The sequence below is a fragment of the Chlamydotis macqueenii genome, chromosome 1 (genome assembly GCF_036417535.1).
Source record: "Chlamydotis macqueenii isolate bChlMac1 chromosome 1, bChlMac1.mat, whole genome shotgun sequence".
Lineage (NCBI taxonomy): Eukaryota > Metazoa > Chordata > Aves > Otidiformes > Otididae > Chlamydotis > Chlamydotis macqueenii.
The window spans coordinates 119404886-119425949 of NC_141556.1; the positions used below are offsets into that span (position 1 = coordinate 119404886).

Consider the following 21064-nt stretch of genomic DNA (forward strand, 5'->3'; position numbering starts at 1 on the left):
ACCAAGTGCTTCTGTGACCACTCTGAACTAATGACACCTAGTGTCCTGTGGTTACGTATCTCATGGTTGATTGACTTTGATGCTGGAGCTTTTCCTCAGTGAGGACAAATAAACAATTCCTCTTTTCCGCCTGGCAGCTTATTGTCATAGAATCAGTAAGCGTTTTATATCTTTGAGATTGTTATCCCTCTGTTAGCATGGCCAGCAGATTCAAAAAGGTTTTGGGGGGGGGGGGGGAAGAAAAACAGACAAGTAAAAAAATCACATAAGAAATCAGAGTAAAAACAGTATCTCAGATATGTAAATAAAAAGATATACTTACTGCCATCATAATTGAGTGTTGCAAACTTGGCTTGTTTCTCTGCACAGCCAGCGCTGTTGCATACTCTCATTTGCAGTTCATACCAGGTTGCCTCCTGGAGGTCGTACAGTATGTAGGATTTTGACAGAGATGTCCGCTGAGCGGTTGTCCAGACCGTTGTCCCAAATGGCCGGTACTCCAAGGTGAAGGAGGTGATGGGGCAGCCGCCGTCATTCCAGCCTATCAGGTTCAGCCTCACTCTTGTGGTGTTGATACTAGCAAAGAGCTCTTGTTCCTTTGAAAACTGGGGCTCTAGAACCAGTGATATATTTCAAGTTAAATGCTTAAGCATTCCAGATATACGGCCCTCAAAAATATAAAATTAAGAGAACAATTTCTAGGATAATTCTAACTTCAACTTAAAATCAATGTCTATATATTGAACTTTTTTCCCCACCTCTTAATTTTTTTTTTCACACTTTGTGCCAGACTCACAAGCCTAGATTTTCAAATCGATATGTGAAAAAAATATCCATACATCTCCACACAGACCTTACTTGCCAGTTTGCATGGTCTGGCATGAGTCAATCTGTAAATCTACTGCAGGTACCTCATATCAGTAAATGCCTCTCCCTGCTCAGTGCTATATAAAAAAGAAAGGGTTCAGAACATCATGTAAAAATACCATAGAAGACAAACACACGTGAAGATTGTCCTCTGGTGCTTTAGTCTTCTTTTGAAGTGAACATGAACACAATTTTGTTTGAGAGAATGGGGGCTTTCATTTGCAGAAAACAACAATTTTGAAAAGCTTGCAAGTAAACTCCAAATTTTTAAAAATATTAATATGTTGATATAGCACATGATATATTTGAAAATACTATACACTTTGAAAATTGTATTTATGAGTTAAGATGTTTCCATTTAGAAAGGGGATTACATTTCTATTTACTTGTTCTGCTTTGAGATTAAATGTTGGTTTCTGTTGATATATACATCGAAGTTTTTTTGACAGTTCTATATAATACAGAAGTAATGACAGTAAAAATGGCACCTTGGAACTGAAACAATGACAGCAGGTAGACAAGACAGGTCATCAACAAATGATATTTATATTACATTTTACTGTAGAGCACTTGAAAGTATTACTTATATTTGTTTAGCAGAAACAAAATATTTTTACTATTGGAAGTTACATCCAATGTGATGAAATTATCGAAAATGTGCTTTTTTATTCTACATAATAAAGGTTAGCTTATCCAATGAAAGTCTTTGCCATTCTTGTGCCTTGACAAGATGTACCAAAATGTATTATCTTTTCTAAATTCTACAGGAATCTAAAAGAAACTCGTTATTCCTGCTGTGTGTTATGAACTATTTCAACTGGCTCTGTTAATAGCTTTGGACAGAGATGCTTCTGGAGCTCTCACATGAAAGAGAATTATCTCAGTATTCTAAATCTCGCAGTACCTGGTTCAGTTTGCAAATGTAGCATCAGTAGTTTCCAGGCATGTGTATCAAGTTCCAGAGAAACTCAAAAGGTTGAGAGATCTGCTTTCTCATGAACCATTTGGATGTTATCTGAAGCATGTGTATACCTTACTTTTCATGCAAAGAAAACTAGAACACTCAACTTCCACTTCTCTAAATGTCCCTTTCTTTAAGGTCAGCTGACTGACTCTCCCTGACTATCGATAATCTCAGCATGTACAGAGCTGGTCTGCAGCCTCCCCTGTACTTCAGCAAGTCATACCAATCACATCTTCTGCATACCAGGTCTTCCCTATGCCACTGAGTGTCAAATGAAATGTCCTCTTTGCTATGACGCTTGGGAGATCTGCAACACCACAGGTGTGATGAATAGCATAAAGAAGGGCAGATCTACCTGTCACAGTAAACTTTATTATGAAACAGCTCCCAAATCAGAGTGTTTCTTACAACCAGTGAAGAAATGCAAGATGAGGTGATCTTTAGAGCAAAGCTCTAAAGCAAAGCTAATTCACTCTGTTGACTTAGTGGTAAGACTTTCCAAAGTGCCTCTTTCAGAGGGTCTGTTGCAGAATTTGCTCATAATCCTGACACATACTTGCAATGTGGAACTACCCTCAGCAGCCGGAACCATGGGACCCATTACTGAGTTAGGTAAGAATTCCACAAATTTTGGCTGTTTCGTCTTGCAGAGCTTTATGCAAACTTTTGTTTTATTTTTGACACTTATCCTTTTCAAAGGGTGCTACTTGAAAGGCTCCTTCAATACCAGCTTTGAGCAGATATGAGACTTTGGCTCCATTTCCTCTACACATAAATATACTCCCCATCTTCCTTCAACATCCAGACAAATAAAACCCTGAATTTTTACAACAGGAGAGGAAACAATTTCCTTATGGCAATAGCAGCAGTTAGAATAGTAGTTGGACAGCCTGTGATACTGGAGACATCCCCTTCCCAAATATCTACCAACCGGTCTTCGGAAAAAAATTATTAGAGAAATAAGGAAAGAATATCAGCCAGTACGTGCTTCAAGTTCCACACTGACAACCTCTTCTCTTGCAACATGGACACCATTGGAAATGTTTCCAAAGCCAATAACATTAAAATATCCAAGCCTGTCTTCTCATCAAACTAAGATCTACAGCAAAGTAGAGTACCTTTAGGTGAGCAAAGGAGATGGAAATCAACGTACCTTTTCCAAGTGTTTTGGCCTCAATGATCTCGCTGATGCGTCCTGGCCCCACTCCATTCTGAGCAGTTAGAGTAAACTTGTACCAAGTGCCACATTTCAGTGTTTCTAAACGGTAGGACCTCTCACTAGGGCTAATGGGAAAACTGCCCCACTGCTCACTGTTATCTTCTGAGTACTGCAAAATATAACCTGCAGAGAAAGCACAGATGGCAACGATAACCCAGACGCAAACCACAGCTTCTGCGGGTAATGTGACAAGTCATTTTAAAGACAAAATAGAACTAGAAAAATCCGGTGCACAGGAAGACATACACACCTCTCCCCTGACTAAAAAATACCAGGCAACACATTTTGCCTGCCCTTACAACAGCATAAATACTGTTTTTATGAATGCTTCAAAGGGAAAAGAAAGGAATAGACAATTCTAAATAGCCTTCAATCAGCAACAAAGACCAGATGATGAACCTGGACCCTCCAAAATGAATGGTTAGAAATTACATGTCTGGAAAATCAGAGAGAGTAACTGTCATAATAGCTGAGGGTTAGTGACTGGAAGAAAGTGATTAAATCTGTGATTAAACCACCACAAAGAGAAACTGCAATTTACTGAAAGCTGTTAGTGCACATTAAGTGCTGACAGCAATATAGACTGCTTTGTTTTTCTTTTTTTTTTTTTGTAGCCATTCATAATTATATACTAATCCTATCAACATATGATAATTTGCTAAGAAGCTGTAATTAATCTGAATTGTATTACCTCGGATAGAACTGCCACCGTTGTCTCCAGGTATCCAGGAAAGAGTGATAGAGGAAGATGTAGTTTTGGATACAGTGAGTCTTGGCTGGTCTGGTGGAACTATATGGGAAATAGTTAAAACCAGAAAATAGATTCAAATGATTAGACGTGATCTTAATCCCTTCTAACAGTCATTTATCAAATAACTGTTTTGAGTTGCAAAAAATGCAAATGATTTCTGTCAAAGTGTCTGTTTAGCTGACATCCTTGGTTAAGACAAGAGCAGACAAGCTCTCATCTTTTATATTTAAATTTCTGCACAATTTTGTCATTCAGTTCTTAACCCTTGCTTTCCTCTGAATTTTGAGTATCTGTCCTGTCGTATCTAAATGACATATGAGCTATCCAATAATTATTTTTCATTATTTTTCATATCTGTTTTAGGGAGAAGCTGAATTTTTAGTGGTGGGAAACAGATGTACGCTTTCAAGCAATGCCCTACTCATACATTTGTTTTCAGGTTATTACAGAAAAAGTAAAAAAAACCCCACCAAACCATAAAAACCACAGTGCATAAGAAGAGTTTCTGCAAGTGTACCTGTGAGTGCTAATGAGGTATTATAGGTAGGTCTGTGATTACAGGCAGATTCATGCCTCTTCCAGATCACATTGTTTATTCACTGAGGCTACTCGTATAAAGAAGACAGAACTCTATCAGCAAAGGCCAAAAATACCCCTGGAAACACTTCAGTTCTGCTGCTCCCCATAAACATTATGGCTACGTCTCAACTGTGGGATGTAGGATCAGCTCCTGACAGAGCATACGGACAAGACAGAGGTCTCATCTCCCATCCTTTGCCCATTGTCCAGTTTCCTTTGGCAGAAAACTGAGTATGAAAGGGCAAAGAAGGAGCCATGCTATATCCCAATAAGTTGCCCAGGCCAAGGAGAACTGAGATTGCGAATTGGAACAGGGAACTGGGACCAGGAACTGGGAGAGTTTAGGCTCAGCCTAAGGGCTCCCAAATTGCACCAATGTATAATGTTTGGATTTCCAGAGCTCAATGCTCGGGGGCAAAAAGTAACAAAGTAGTCAGCTTTCTCTTCACCTTGACAAATCTATCATGAGTCTATTGTATAAAAGATGTCTGCTGAGCCAATATGATCATATCCTAGTTATAGTCTGGAGATCTCATCTTTAATTCCGCCTGAATCACGTACCTAGTTCTTTTGTACAAGTGGGGGAATTAGAACCAGGGCACAAAACCAGTAAGACCATGGAAGATAGCGTTTGCTAAAACAGAGCTGAATAGCAGGTGAAACTCCAACTAGAGCTCTGAAAGGTAAATATTCACTAACATTTCTCTCAACTGCTTTACATCTGCAATTCTAGGTTCAGAAACTGAAAGGGGGGAAAGGGAAGTTCCTGTTTCAAATCCTTTGCACAGCAGCACTATGTCTGGCTCGTCTTGTTTTCCGAACAAGTGTTACTGGAGGTTTCCAAGCTCCTCAGAAATGTAGACAAAGTGAGTTTCGCTGCCTGAAGGACAAGGACTGAGTCATGGACAGTGTCCATCATGAGAAAGGATCCAAGAAGCAGTGGTAGAGCTGGGATGGAAAGCCACAGAGGAGAGATACCAGGACAGTCACACCTCCTCTAGTCACTGCCACTGCACAAGTGGGAAGTGTGTGGTGGTGTCAGTGACCGCTGCTGGCAGGAGCTGCCATTTCCCCAGCCGTAGTTACCGCTCAACAGACACACCAGCCCACAAGCAAGGCAGGCCAGAGGTCACAAATGCTCTGTCATGTACAGCAGTCTGCTGCCAGAGTACATTGCCTGCTCTTCCTGTGTTTAAGGGGTAACTCTACCTGCAGAGTGAAGCTCCAGGGAAAGCTCCTCACGGCAGTTGACCTTCAAGTCATCACATCACAAAATAATGAGTGTTGGTGTGAAGTGGAGGCTGCTGGTTTACAGCTACAGACTAGTTCAAAGAGAAGTTGATTTTACTGCCCTCAGAGGGCTAAACAGTGCTGAAGAAAACAACAAAAAAAATCCTATTCTAAAGGAACATTCCCTACGTGAGTTGGGTTTGTTCCATTATTCTGACTTGTCTGAATCCATGGAGAGAGACTGCACACCCTACACCATGAAAGATTTATTGTAAAACCTTTCATCACAGTTCCACCCTACCTACAAAAGATGGTGGTCCCAGACTTTCTCTGTCCCTCAGGGAAGTAATATTGATTTGCTTTTAGTTACTGCCGTTCAATAACGGGAAGGATATAAAACTACGAAAGTACTTAGTGAAATATCAATACAAGGTTTCCATTTGGTAGTGTTTTCTCTCCCAGCTTCCTGTTGTGGTTATACTTCAAACATTGCAGAAGAGCATCTTTAGGTTCTGTTGGACTGTAGGTAAGTCAACACATACTACGGCATTTCGTTCAAGGCTAAGTGGACTGGTTTATACAGAGAGAATTGCACTGCAGTTGAAACAACTTCTTTCTGTGTTCTCTTATGTTTGCACTAGAAATTTAGGTTGCATATCGAGGGACAAGAGAGTGACTGGCAGCAGTATGGCCCATTTTCCCAACTCAGTTATTTGCTTCCTTCTGCTTCCCTCTGGTACAATGTTTTGCAGCCAATTGAAGCCAGCTGAAGCACTCTTAGGATCTGCTTTGGTGTAAGTGAGCAAGAAAATCTCCTGCGTAGTGAATTCCTGGTACATGAAAACACATGCTCTGTAAAACACTGCTAATGTGTATTCCTATACTGTCATTTTTTTACCCATTTCAACACCATAATGGATATATTATATACATTTCAACCTGCATATAAAAAGTAGCTGGTAATACGTGCTAGTTGAAGTTGTACTTCTACTTCATTTAAAATGTTTCCTTGTATTCACCATCAGTAAAATTCGGCTCTTGCATAATGAAGTTTCTGTCCAAGGTCTCAGCACAGAGGCAAATTGCTGTTGATAGGTTTTCAGAAGCTAAAGAAGCAGCCTTCAGCTCCTTCTGAATTTGGTAATGCTTAAATGATACATGTAATATTTGTGAGGAGAAGGCATAAGTTGATATTTTCTGTGCGAAAGACTAGAGAATAACTGAGTGCACACACTCAGTTGTCAACCCTTCAAAGCTTATGTACAGAGTTAGCTGCAAGTATGTGAAACATCCCATCAAAAGGAAACCATTTACTATATCATAAAATGCTGATGGCTGAGTCGGAATCACCTGCATAATACTTTATTTATTCATTTGGAAGAATTAAACTTGTATTAATACCCATTAATACTAATATTTTATTACATATACCTGCAAACAGACATACCTGTGCATTATCAGCACATAGCAGTTAATAGCTGTGATAGCAATTATGAGACAGATCCAATAGTCTTACCTTGTACCTGCAAATTCAAAATTATTTCATCTGATCCCCAGTTGTTACTGGCCACACAGCTGTAATATCCAGAATCTTCTGCTTTCACCGTACGGATCACAAAGCTGCCATTGCTAAAGATGCTTCTTCGCCCATCAATCATCACTAGACTGGGTGTCCCGTTACTACCTCACAGGAAACAAAGTGCATACATTAAAGAAGTTACAATCAAAATTACTCAGAATGGAAAAAAAGAAAAAGGGGCTATGTCCTCTTTAATAAAGACAGCAAATGAACATTTTCTGTTGGGAAACACCTGCCATATGCTTAAAGAACACACATATCCTGGCTCCAATTTGAGTGAAAATGGGAACTCACTCCTTCCTTAACTATTTGCTATTTCATAAAAGTGCCAAAATAAAAGTAAAAGGCAGCTCCTGGCTACAAAGTCCATCATTATAAAATGATAGCTACTTGTACCAATGCATAAGATGCCTCCATAGCACTGCAGCACCACTGCTTACACAGTGTTTGAATGAAGATTATTCTCCATGTGCATTTCCTCTGTCAAACTATGAAACCAAAGATCAAAACAGAATAATGCAAAACATGCTCTGTGCAAGGCATGTACACTGCACTCCACAGCATGATCCAACGCATCAGACATTTTGCTTTCTGAGACTAAAACTGTTCCGTGTGCCCAACTCCTTTTGATACCTTCTAATCACCACAGCCAATTACTTGAAGGAATTTCTGAAGTCCTCATCTACTGTGGCTGTGTGCAGCCCCTGCAAATGGTCCTTCTTCTTCCTACACAGTCATTCGGGATCACCCACATATGCAACCCTCAGGATTTTAAGTAATTGGGCTTTATTTTAGCTATACATTTAGTTGCTGGTTACCTATCCTTCATCCATTTGACTGTCGGAGCTGGGTCTCCAACAGCTTTACAGGGCAGGACAATGTCCTTCATCCAGGGAGTTGTCACTGTGCCGCTGAATGTCAAAATCCTGGCAGGAGCTGAGCAAGACAGAGCAAGAAAGACCAAAATCAGGTGTTCATCCATACAGTCCTTGGAAGGGAAACAGACATCCAGAGTTAAACGTGGAAAACCAAGACAATCTGTTTCAAGCTGCGCTTTTCGGAAACTAATTTATTTTGACTCATAATATCAGCTATTTATTCAAGCATGGGTATTATGGTTTTAGTATCTGGAAGACAAATAACTTGAAGAGAGATGAGGCAGAGGACTGGAAGAGCCCCTATGGAAAAAAAGAGCAAAATTATCTTTACTGATTTTTATATATTTCATAGTAGAAGTTGTGGATGAAAATTATGTCCAAAGGATGTTTCTCTTCAAACTTCCAGAAGGAAGTGTCCACATTAGACAGATATCTTACAAAAGCTAAATTATTGATACATCACTCTTACCACAGCTACGGTATTAAGCAAAATCAACTTTCATGTATGAACAGGGGAGTACATTGCAAAGAGACTATCTGAAGTCCACAAATACGAACAAATTCTTAAGTCAGTTTCATTTGTGTCAGTTCTCATATCACCTAAATATATCCACAAAAATAACACTGCTGCAGTTTCAGTGTTAATACACAGGAACACTACGGTTGTGTTAAGTTTCATTGTATGTTATTACTCAAGAATGACCTTTCATAGAAGTAGACTTCTTGTTTGCCTCTAAACTTACATTTCAAAGGCACATACTGAATGCAGAAATATGGTATTTTTAATCCTGATCTACTTCAGTTATGCACACTGATGAGAACTTATGCTTAATAATCCATTTTGTACCAATTAGAAAAACATGAAAATGAGAACCAGCATCAAATATAACTGGAACATTTCATCTCAGTGGGTTTTTATCCTCTAAAAAGAATATATATTTTAAAAACTCATGCATACAAGAACAGGCTTCGAAGAGTTAAGGGAAATTGCTTGAGTTGGCTGCAGTGGGACTTGAGATATTAATTAAAAAGATTTAATAGATTATATGATCAGTTTGGACTGTGCTGCCTACGTTCTCTTCAAGTGTTATGCTCAAAATTTTAACTGAAAACATAAGAAGTTTTAAAGATTTAGGGTAAGTCTAATGACACAGCCTTGTTTTCTACTGTGGCACTCCTAAGGCCATATCTTCTAGAAAAGATTTACACAGGCCTATACTGCCATAAGCCATAGCCTAATTAACCAAGCTAACTGAGACAGAAAAATATGCAGAGACATGATGTCAAATGCTGATTCCACTGAAGTCAGTGTTAGAAGGCTCATTTGTCTTCAGTGGTGCCAGGTTTTTGTTGCAGGAAATGCCTACTGGTACTCATGCCATCTTTAAAAAAGCAGCAGCAGAGGCTGTCAGCTGTGACTATCTACAAAACACATCTGTAAGCATCTGGACTGCTCCTTGTAGATGCAATGCATTCTCAGCAATGGTGGCTAGAAACTCAAATTCCTGTTCCATGCAAAATTCCCTCTGTAACATGAAGCCTGAAAACTCATTTAAAATGAGCTATTAATCCTTTTATCCCTGGTTTTCCCACCTCTCCAGTGTTTCTCAAAATATGCAGCCATTTCCAACTGCTACCAATTACTTTAGGACAAAGCATGTGTAATGCAGGAATACTACTACACAGCACTACTGTTACCGATTTTTTTGTGATACCCATTTATTTTTAATAGCTATCTCAACAACGCATTCTTCCTTAAGACATAGGTTGGATACTAGACCTCCAGAGCACAACATTTATGTTTTAGCTACTGGTTTTCAATATCCTGGGTGTCCCATTTTATGGTGATGCGCAGAATTAACACAAACTTCACAGAAGCATAAGCCAGAGGTAAGATCTCAGACCGTAACTCAGAAATGCACATTACAAAAGCATACTGCACTATTTTTGTGAAAGTACCAACAGCTTTCTATGCATTATCTTATTCCTTTCATGTACTGAGTGCTATGAAAAGAGATGTTAAAATAGCATTAAAATTCTTAATTCCAATATTCTTTATAGCTTTACTTCTAGTAATGTTCTGAGACTGCTAACACGTACACAAACAAAAGAAAACTAAATTAAAAAAATAAATGCTCAGGGAAATTAATCTGAAAGCAGTATGTTTGAAAAGCTAGTAGGCATTCATGAGGTTAAAATACCTTGACTCTCAGACCTCTCCCTTCTGGACCTAGGGAGCTTTACACAGCCTGTAGGCAACTCAGCTGCAGCGCTTACCTCTTTGTTACTGAGCTACCGAAATGCTTATCGACTGCCCACCAGCCTTACCTTAGATGGCATGGTGCCTGATTAGCACTGTGTCTGTTTCTATTTTTTGCAAATTTCCCAGTCATTAATTGAAGATAAAGAGGTGCCTTCACAGAACAGTGCACTCTCTTATGCTAACGCAGTTTTCTGCATATTTGTTTGTTTAAATTATAAATCCTACTACCTACACTTACTGTCATAGAATATGAAATAGACAGAAATTCTTTGCAAGAGGCTGTAACACACTTTTTTTTTTTTTTTTTTTTTCTCTAGAGGACACAATAGAATTTGAAAGGCAAACTGTACAGGGAAACTGAGCTATGACAGTTTACCACAGCTCAGCTTAATCCAAATACAGGAGCCATCAGTGAATACTCTGGGTCAGGATCGTCTTTCATTTACTTTCCCACAGAAGAATATCCTGTGTATTCCATTATGACGAACTAGTAAAAACCAGACCAATGGGGTGTGTGTACTATCATGTGAGCCCCATATGTTGTTTAAAAACAATAAACACACAAAACAACATAGACTGGGAGGAAAATCTGTTCAACATTAATGCTCAAGTAATCTACAAGAACAGGAGAAACTCAATATTAAAGTCAGAGAGTTCTTCCGACGGGGATCAAATTGCCATGGGGCTAGATCTGTTATCGTCATGTCGCTGGCAAATGCCATTCTCCACCAGTCATGGTCAGGAAATAAGAGGAACAAGGTGCATGCAAAGTTTTCTGTCTTTTAGACATATTTCACAGGCTTAAACCACACATTTCAAGTCAGCAATGAAATGTCATTTGAGGGTGGTGGGGGGGGGCAGAGAGGGATGGCCTCCTTGTGTGGAGACTGAACTTTCATTGTTGTTATTCTTTTCTGTTTGTCAGGGGTTTTTTTTGTTATTTTTGTCAGTTAATTACAGAGAATAACAATCTGTTCTGAGAAACAGAGACACTAAAGAAAGAACTTGAAATAAGCTTTAATTTAAATTGGACTATCCATTTCACATCAAACGCCTATCTAGACATTCTCATTGTTCTCAAAGGTGTTCTTAAGGGGTTATATTTAAGTTGGCATAACTCAATTCAAAGTTAACTTTCATTAGCTGTCATGATGGTATAATTACTTGGACAGTTACCGTGAAATAAGTGGAGAAAGAAACAGAAGAAAAACAACTTCACAATAACAGCCCATAGGATGTTCTTGCACTGAGGAATTATGGCAAAATCAGGTTATAACTGCTTCTAACCCTATGATCTGTTACTTGTTTCAGACATACTGGGGATAGAAAGGTCTTCAAGGCTAGTAACTCTGTCCATCCTTCTTCACGTGTGTGTTCACTGCCCTTATCACCACTTTCTCCCAGCTCTCTAAAAGGCCCAGTGATGCATTCATACCAGAAACCTGGTCCATGATACAATAATTTTTAACCTGGTTACATCCAAAGTTCATAAAATTGCTACCTATCAGTATTCCTAGTGTCTGTCACAACCACCACAAATGAATTATTGATCACTTTTCCAGCCCAAAGTGCATCTAAGAGAGGCTTGCCCTGAGCATCATCTAATGCAGACTTTATATTAAAGTATCACTACTAGCTCCGACATTGACTAGATTCACTCTACTGTGCTTCAAATATTATCTTGTTCACACTGACTTGTCTATATTGAAGTAATTAATTATTTTTCGTTAAAGTCCACTTGTCTTTTCATAAAAGGTATTTTTAAGTTCGCTTATTTGGCATCATGGATCATACTAAATAAGCTTTGGAGGAGCAGAATTAATTACCGTTTCTGGTAAGCTTGCTCAGTACATGGGGGTCAGTTTGTAACTTCTCTATCTTTGGCAAACTGAGAGCAATTGCATACTACATTTCCTTATAACTAGAGGTTATGCATCTTGGTACTTGCAAACTCTGCATTGTTCTGTGTTCGTCTTGTCTGAACGCTTCCTACTTTTTTAAGCGCATAGGAGATGGAGAAAGAGAACTTCTCATGTATTATGTGCAGGGGTTCCCACACAGTTTTGGGTTTGCCTACATCCTCAGTCCATTAGTACTGCACCTTAATGTGATCTAATTGGTTTTGCTCTTATTCAAGCATGAGTGTGTATGTTTTATTTGTGTTTCCTTTTCAACATCACACATTCACTACCCACAGGTAACAGCTGGCCTAAAATGAGGACAACATTAAAACCTTTGCCATGTTTCCCTAAGGTGTTTTTAATGGTTTTCCTTTACAGATATCCTTTACACTCCTTATACATGTTTTAAGATCTCAACTTTGGTCTCACGAGCATTCAAAATGCAGTATGCAGTTATCCTTCTAGAAATTCAACAATGGAAAAGCTCCAGACTTTTCAGATCCTTCAGACCTTCAGCCTTTCATTACCTTCAGCCTTTCATTTCCTTCAGCCTTTCAGCCATCCTCCAAGTCACTCCTCTAATACTGTGTAGCTACTAAGAGAAAAGTTCTGAAAGACCGTACAAAAAATGCTAGAAAGGTGCAGAAAGTAAAGGTGATTCTTCTTAGTTGCAAGAAAAAAAACTAAGCAATGGTATGGGGAGCAAGCATTTCCCTTCTTGTTCTAATTTAGGCCTCTTTACCTTGCTAGACCCCCCACACATTTACACTGTTAAATCTCGCACTGTGATCAACAGTAGTAATACAGTAGTAACTATGTTTTTTTCACAGTAATGGTGAAAAATACCCATCTCACATGAGAAAAACTTTAAACTAGAGAATGGACAAAGAAAAGATATGCAACTTCCCATCACAAGCGTGAGGAACGCTGTTTGCAACTTCAATGTATTAGGAAGCTGTTATGTATCGAAATAATACCCTCCAAACACCATCATTGCCATCCATGACAATAGCTCTGAAAGTACCATCATCAAATTGGTTATCTACTGCCTGGGAAGGTAGGAATAGCAAGCTTCCCTGTGGTGATGGTATATGCTCTTCCATGCAGAAAGTGTTTTCATGTTGGTGGCATTTGGCTAAAGTTCTGCAAAGCTTTTATTTAGAAAATATCTGTCATCATAAAGCCCTAGACAGTTTATTTGGCATAACAGCATAATGACTGAAGGATTTACAGGCTTATAAAGCTGTAAAGTCAATTAAACACGTCTACCTTTGCAGCTCTAGGGACCTGTGCAATATACTGCTCATATTGGCACATTCTGTGATGTTATCAATTTGAATGGGGAAAAAAAACATCCATCTGAAGACCTCGTGTAGAGGTTGAATGCTGATGGGACTCTCTCACCTTGCTGTCTAAAACATTAGGTCTCTATTTCCAAGCTAAGGTGGTATAGATTTGAAAGCATCACATCTCACAGCACAGGTAAGGCAGAATTTATGGGCCCAAGCAATATCTTTTAATAGAACAACTAATACAGCTGGGAAAAAAATATGTAGGATTTATGTAGGATTTGAGGCACATTATCCCTTCTGCTATCTGAAATAGAAGCAGCAAACTTCAAAACTAATGCAAGTTGAGAACAATTGTTCAGAGTTTAGATATGTTAATCAGACCGTTTTATACAGAAGATAGTACTTGTGCAGTACACAAGAGATATTAGTAAGGAGGAGAATGGTAAAGAAGTTATCTTGTATGGCAAGAAAAAAGAGAGACGCATTCAGAAGGGGAGGGGAATCATTTGCAAACCCTCTGTACCCAACAAAAGAAGATAAAAATTGCTCCACAAAGCAATTTATTTCCTTCTAAGGTAGGTGGGATGAATTACCCCCTAGAGGAGCATGCCATTCTCTGCTGACTACAGAAAAAGCTTGGGCAATTAGCTGAGAGTTGTCACCTAACTTATGAGAGACAACTGAGGTTACTCCTGACAAATCCCACTCTCAGTAAGCAATGAGGCATAAAGAAGCCACGTGCCAATTATAACAGTAATTAGCATTGTAAAGTTCTGAGTTGCTTTAAAAAGCACTGTTACCGTACCTTTAGCTAGTGGTTCCACAGTAATAATCTCACTGCTGTTGCCTCTTCCCGCAGCAGTCACTGCTACCACCCAGACACTGTACTGGCGATTTCGGCTCAGGTTGGGGATTCTGTAGGAAAATGAGTCGGGAGAGGCTTCAAACTCGCTGATTACCTGTGGTGGGAGAGACAAATGTTTCCAGACTGAAATAAACAGTATTTGGAGAAAGCCTGCTTGTTTTACACAAAACTTTCCCAACAGAGGATTCAGTCCTGCATCAGCTGTGAAATCTGGAGTTTACTTCTCGAGATGTGTCTTTGACCCCTACAACTGTTGTGCTGGTGTTCCTTATCCCTGGGTTCGGTGGTTTATTCCTTCAGTAATGGAGTGAATCAAAAAATAAAACTGTATCCTGTAATAGATTGTACAAACTTACCTCAAGTCTAGTTTTGTTTAGTCACAAAATTACTTCCATTCAAAGATTCCCAGCAGAAGGTCATCTCAGCTATTTAGCCACATTAGTAGGGAAGGGCAAGTGCTGGAAGAAATGTCAGTTCACTCTATTCTTGCACTGTCACTCAAGTGCTTCGGCCGTGGGCTGCAGCGAAGCCAGCCAGCTGTTAAGCAGTACTTGTTTATTGGTGAGATGTTCTGCAGTCTACTTGAAGTGACCTGTGCAAGGAATGGTGCGGAGGAACATATAGATTCCTCCAGAGGATGTGGGCTTTGCACCTCAGCACATCCTCCATAGGAAGCTTGGCTCCTTGGTGGAGGAGAAGGGAAAACTCATCAGCCCTGACCACAATTACAACGTTCAGCATAACCAGTTTTACTTCTGACATGGGGTTTATGATTCTTGTATGTAAAAATAGAGGGGTAATGAACCATTAGAATGAATAATAAAGACTCACTTCCTTGTGCAATATTAAGCATAGTACTGACTACCTAACAGTAGCCTAAAAGTAATTAGAATGTTAATGGCATAGAAAAGATTATTTTACTAGGAATCAGCATTAAAAATAATGCATCAGTGTAATCTGAACTTGATTCAGACTGACAAAAGATGTGAGAGGCATCTCTTTGATATACAAATATCTGCTGGTGATAAAGGCCAATTTCATCTGATTAGCATTTCAAAAGGCAGGTTGACCTGAAAGCATTGGAATATGTAGTCCTTCAAAGTGAATTCCAAATAAATAAGGGATGTTTCTGAAGTATCATTAAACACGTCTCCAGCGTGAACACGTAGCCAGTTTCGGTTACTGAATGGGTCACTGCATTTCTCTGTTCTTGAGGTGGCATCTCCTATAACCAGGACAAGAGGGGAGTTCATCTCATCTCACTTTTGAAATCTAGAGTGAAGACATCTGTATCTAAGCCAGTCACCTCAACTCCCATCAGAGACTATGCAAAGAAAAGGCAACTTCTAAGGCAAGGTTCTTCTGGCTTATTTGAGACACATACATTGCAGTGGGATGAACAAACCCTTGACATACCTATGTTCCCCGCCATATCACTAGCCATATAACTGTCCATATAACTAGCCCAGGTATGCTGAAGACACGTGAAGTTAGTGTGCTTGTTAACTAAAATACTTACTTCCCTGGCTTTTATACAAATGCGTGTCTCTATGTGCTTCTACAAGAATACATTCAGTTTTCTCCATAGAGACCAACTTTTCTGGGGAGATTGGTTTGCTCCAGCTAACAGGTATCTAGGCACAACATAAGCCCAGATAGGGACCTTGCCATACTTTCTAGCCAATGTCGTTCCTCCTGTCAAAATGCCAAGTTAGTTTCACTTAGCAAGCATTTTCCTGGGTTTCCACTTCTGATATGAAGAGGTCAGTGCAGGCAGACACTTCTATTATTATGGGAAATATTACAGAAGGTTTTGAGAATCATCTTGACATTTACACAAGAATATTGGGCAAATGCCCATGGCTTGACAGGCTGGATTTTTGTGAGGTCATACATAAAAATTAATGTATTGATCATGGCACAGGAGGCTGAAATTTAATATTTATAAGGCAGCATTTCCTAGAGTTAATTTGAAAGTCAAACAGGCTAGGCTGTCTCTAACACTTAGGCTCTACTCATTAATGTAGCTATCTAGTACAAGCTGCTTTTAAACCACCTATTAACATGGGAGGTGGACACAGCATTTAGAAACAGCTAACCATTACAGGCTTCCTTATTGCTAAACTTTCATGCCAACAAGCATCAGCCCAGTTAAATTTACACCGCTTTTTCCATTACTCCCATGGCTTATGAAAGGGACACGTGGCTGCCTTTGGAAGCCACTCCTAATACTGCAGATTTCCTGCTTGAAATGCCTTGCTGCCCTGCTCCACTCTGCAATGCTAGAGACAGGGACAGTCAGACAGACATATACCCTGTATATGACTGCTAAACACAGCCCAGAGAAATCTGGTTCAAGATTTTATGTTGGGATAACAGGAGCAGCCAAGCAAAAAAGGAAAACCTCATCCTTGAAGCTATAGCACTGGCACTAAGTGATCCTGCTCTGCAGACTAAAGTTAAAGACAAAACTGAAGAAACAAACAACCCTCCAAAATTCCTCTGGTTGCAATGTGGTCAACTAGAAGAGCAGCCAAAATTGTGTCAAAACAAAGGAGCTCTCTCTCCCTGGAACTCCAAAGATGGAACAATAACAGAATTAGCTTCTCTAATGCTTTTAAAAACTCCTTGTCTTTGATTCCTTTCTTTTGCCCACAGAGAACAAGCATCATTCACACATTTGCAAGGTAGCTCTTCAAAATACAAATTCAATTATTAATGGAATTTATTTATTAATTGAATCTAGTAAATGTATCTTCACTAAATTAATGATTCTTATTTTCTTAAAACAAACTGCTATAGCAAAAGATTTTGGTTTCTAACTGGTTAACACACACCCTCTGTTTCCTCAGCTAACATTCCCTTTTAAACGCTTGGGGATGGCCCAGTGACAAAGAATCGATTTTGCTTTTAACTTTTGCCTGTCATTTCTATTAGACTAACATGCCAGAGACTTTCATTACATGAGAAGAAAAAAGAGAGCTTTGTCAGCAAAGAGAAGATAAAACAATTGAAATAAGAAATAGTTTAAAGGAATGTCACCTTGTCACATACTGGTCTTTGCACATGCCAGTATAAAACATATACTGCTGTTTTATCCCAAAAGCAGTAACATGCTTGCTCAACGGATTTTTTTTTTAACTGCATTTTTTATTCAACTTATAAATGATGGGTTAATTTTTCTTCTGTCTTTATCTCACTGTTTAAGAAGCACAGACAGGGCCAAGTCTCTAAAAAGCCAGCAAGGGCTGTGAAGAATAAAATGAAATCAACGTCTTTTATCAGGGTGCAGTTAATCTACTTCCCAAACCAGGCAATAGCAAGAGGTGCTGAGGAACAGCCACTGCAGGGAGCATCATCTTCCTCTGATGCAACTTCAGCTCCACTGGTGTACATTTCTTTGTACACTTTGAAGCAGTATGCCACCTCCTGGCATTTCTGACTCCTTTAGAAAGCAGTTAGATAGGTAATGCGCATAAACTCTGAACCCTCCGGCTGTTTTTTTGTTGTTGTTGTTGTTGTGTTTTTTTAACCCAGCCTGGGAAGACTGCAAAAGAGCACTTCAGAAGAAAAACATGTTTGCAACAGTTTTCCAACCAATCAAGGAGATTCCCAAGCAGGGAGGTAAGGCAACAGGTAGATTTACTGTGAACTGAATGATTATACAGTCAATGCAAGCCTGCACCTTGCCTACAACTGCATCTCCACAACTTCTGATGTAAGATAGGTGCACTGAAGGTCTCTCTCTCTTAGTTCTCTGCAAGGTGCAAGGAAACTTGGAGTGAGCTGAGAAAGCCATATGGAGACTTTCAGGACAAGAGTGAAAAGCAAGAAACATTGCAGGTTTGTGGTGTGTGTTGTGAAGTAAAAGCATATACAAGTTGTCTCCCTGCATATATCTCATCTTGAAAAGTAAATACACATATATATACTACCTAGAGTGGTATATATGTTTTCACTGTTAATTCAGTTATAAAATACGTCCATAGCATCATCTAAAAACAGGGCTGGAAGGACCTTGAGAGTTCACCCAAGTTTATCCTTTGTCTTTAAACCAGATCCAACTACATCTGCACAATTTTGGACAGCTGTTTGTCCAACCTGATTTTGAAGACTTAGAATAAATGGAGATTTTGCAACTCCCTAGGCTACAAGACCTATTCCATTGCTTAACTAATCTTACTCTTAGAAAGCTTTACTGAAATCTAGCTTGCATTTCTTGCTGCAGTTTAAACCCATAGCTTCTTTTACAGTCTATTAGGAACATGGAGAATAGATTATTACCTTCCTCTTTGCACAAGTCTTTAATCTAGATGAAGTTTTATCATTCCTTTCCCCCCCTTATCTTTTTACAGCTTAATAACCTCAATGCTTTCAACATTGCCCAGAAATCACATTTTCTCTAACATTTTCTCTAATAATATCTGCTGTTATCCTTCAAACCCTCTAACATTGGTCCATAACCTTCTCAACTACGGTTTCCAAACCTGTATTCAACAATCCCAGGGTATGTCATTTAACTTTTCACAATAGGATTATAAAGGTAGATAATGTTTAACTTGGGATGCACAACAACCCCAAAATCCTCTTCTGAAGAATCTATTCAATTGCTCTCTACCCAGTAATTTTGCAGTTGGTTATTCATAGTACCCATTATCTTGCACTTACCCATACTAAATTTTATCTTTTTCCAGATCGGTTTCCCAGTTCATCAAGATCTGTCTGAATTCTAGCCCTGTCTCCAGTGTATTTGCAATCCCTTCCAGCCTTATATCTCCTGCAAATTTAATAGACACTCTCACTATTTCATTATCCAGGTCACTAATGGAACCATTGAACAAAAGCAGACTCAGGAGAGATACCTGTGCTACTCCCTCCTGCCCACAACAATGAACCACTGGTTTTGTAGCCTCCCACAGAGCAGCAAGTAGTTTTATATCTAGCCTGAGTGGTCTCAGTGAAATCATGTTTGCATAGCTCGGTTTCTCTGCATCCTCTGGGCTTATCTCCACTGCTAAATGGGAGAGAGCCAGGGAATGTGTTGAGCACTCCACCTCAGTGATGCACACTGCATTTCAACTTGATCTCTAGCTCAGTTTTGTACTACCCTGAATAGCTCTATTCAAAACAAATCTGCTTTAGAGGGGCTAGTGCTAAGCAGAGTAGACAGATATCAGTCAACATCACATACTCTTGGAGCCAGGTGCTGCTCCTTGGCCCTTGTTTAATCAGCAGTAGAGATGAGGCCTACAATGAGCACTGAGTCTCATCAGTAATTAAAGTAAGTTTTCAGTTTTACAATGTCAAACACAAAGATCTCCATCTTTTCGCACATCATCATCACAGAATTCTCTACCTTCCTCTACCTCAGGCCTTCGTTGCTCCTGGAAATGACGTTTTAGAGTTTCTTGGACTGACAAGTTAGCCAGTAACAGGGGCTATGACAAGTTGTTTCTACCTGGGAGCAAACTGGGTTAATATGAAATCAATACATTACTGTATCTGTAGAGAATGAACTTCAAGTTCTGCATCCCTGAACAGAGTAGACAGACCACGGATGTGCCCTCTCAGTGAACTCCCTAAAGTCATGGACTAGTACTTTTTTCCAGGACTGCTGGCTTTTGCCTTGCTGTCTTTCACAGATGGACAGACTGGCAGAGCTGCAAATAACCACCATCCTGGACCACAGTTTTCAGTAAGACTCGGGATATCACTTTGGTCATAAAATAGCTTCTGTTCACATCTTGCTATTTTGACTCAGATTTTGAAACATGGCATCTGTTTTTCACTCAGCATTACTGCAGTTAACTGTTGTAAACAGAAGCTGTGCACAAAACAGAATGTAGGTTCCATATAAAATTTTATCTTTCCTTTTTTTTTTTTTTTTTTTTACCTGAAATGCATAACTGAATGTCAGAAAGTGCAAGATGGAAATTTTGGAAACAACAGAGGCAGCTCCTTGCCTTCCCACCTGCAGGAAAATCTTGCAAACACATTTCCAGGAATTACACCTAGAAGACAGCCAGCCCGCTGCCTGGACTTCCAGGTAGCCCACGCAGTCAAGGATTCTGCTGCTTAGGAGCCACCAAGGCACACCACCTGTTTGCTGCTTTGCAGCAACTCATAGAGAGTCCATCAGCCTCCTGGGGCTCATGATCAGGGAAGCAGCATGTAGTCTCATGTAAGGTCAGGAGATCATCTTCTGCACTGCCAGGAGTTCTGCTGTCTCCTCTGGTGGACCCAAGAAATCACCAGGTTTGTTCAGAGCATTTCAGCCAACTCACAAATTGTATGACAACATCCGGTCCTAAGTGCTCTGTCCCCTTTATGATACAGAAGGGAATGGGACGAATTCCAACCTGCTGAAATACAGTGCAACTGACACCGAGGACTTATTGCCAGACTATATTGATACACCTATATGTGAGATTAGGCAGTGATGCAAGACCAGATTTTTATGAAAAAATCAATATCAAATTTGTTTCAGTAGAGCTTTGCAAGGAGACCTTTAAAAAATAGTATGAAACAGCACATCATCAGAATTGATTTATACTCTGTCACACCTCTCCTGAGATCTTTTCTATGACAAAAATAAGATAGGCAAAAAACTTAAAGTTGACAAAGCAATTAAAAGAATGAATGTACTATGTTTGGGAGCTGGTAACAAAGCTGTGAA

General features: G+C 39.4%; 1 protein-coding gene across 2 annotated transcripts in view; it reads right to left on the reverse strand.

Annotated features, from left to right (window-relative positions):
* DSCAM (DS cell adhesion molecule) overlaps positions 1–21064 on the reverse strand; it is a 401860-nt gene that overhangs the window by 49727 nt on the left and 331069 nt on the right. For both annotated transcript variants that reach the window (XM_086739932.1, XM_086739937.1), the window contains 6 exons: positions 14329–14482; positions 8008–8125; positions 7127–7290; positions 3742–3840; positions 2985–3173; positions 323–613 (listed from right to left, as the gene is read on the reverse strand). In XM_086739932.1, coding sequence (XP_086596058.1) covers positions 323–613; positions 2985–3173; positions 3742–3840; positions 7127–7290; positions 8008–8125; positions 14329–14482 — 1015 coding nt within the window. The remainder of the gene's footprint in view (positions 1–322; positions 614–2984; positions 3174–3741; positions 3841–7126; positions 7291–8007; positions 8126–14328; positions 14483–21064) is intronic.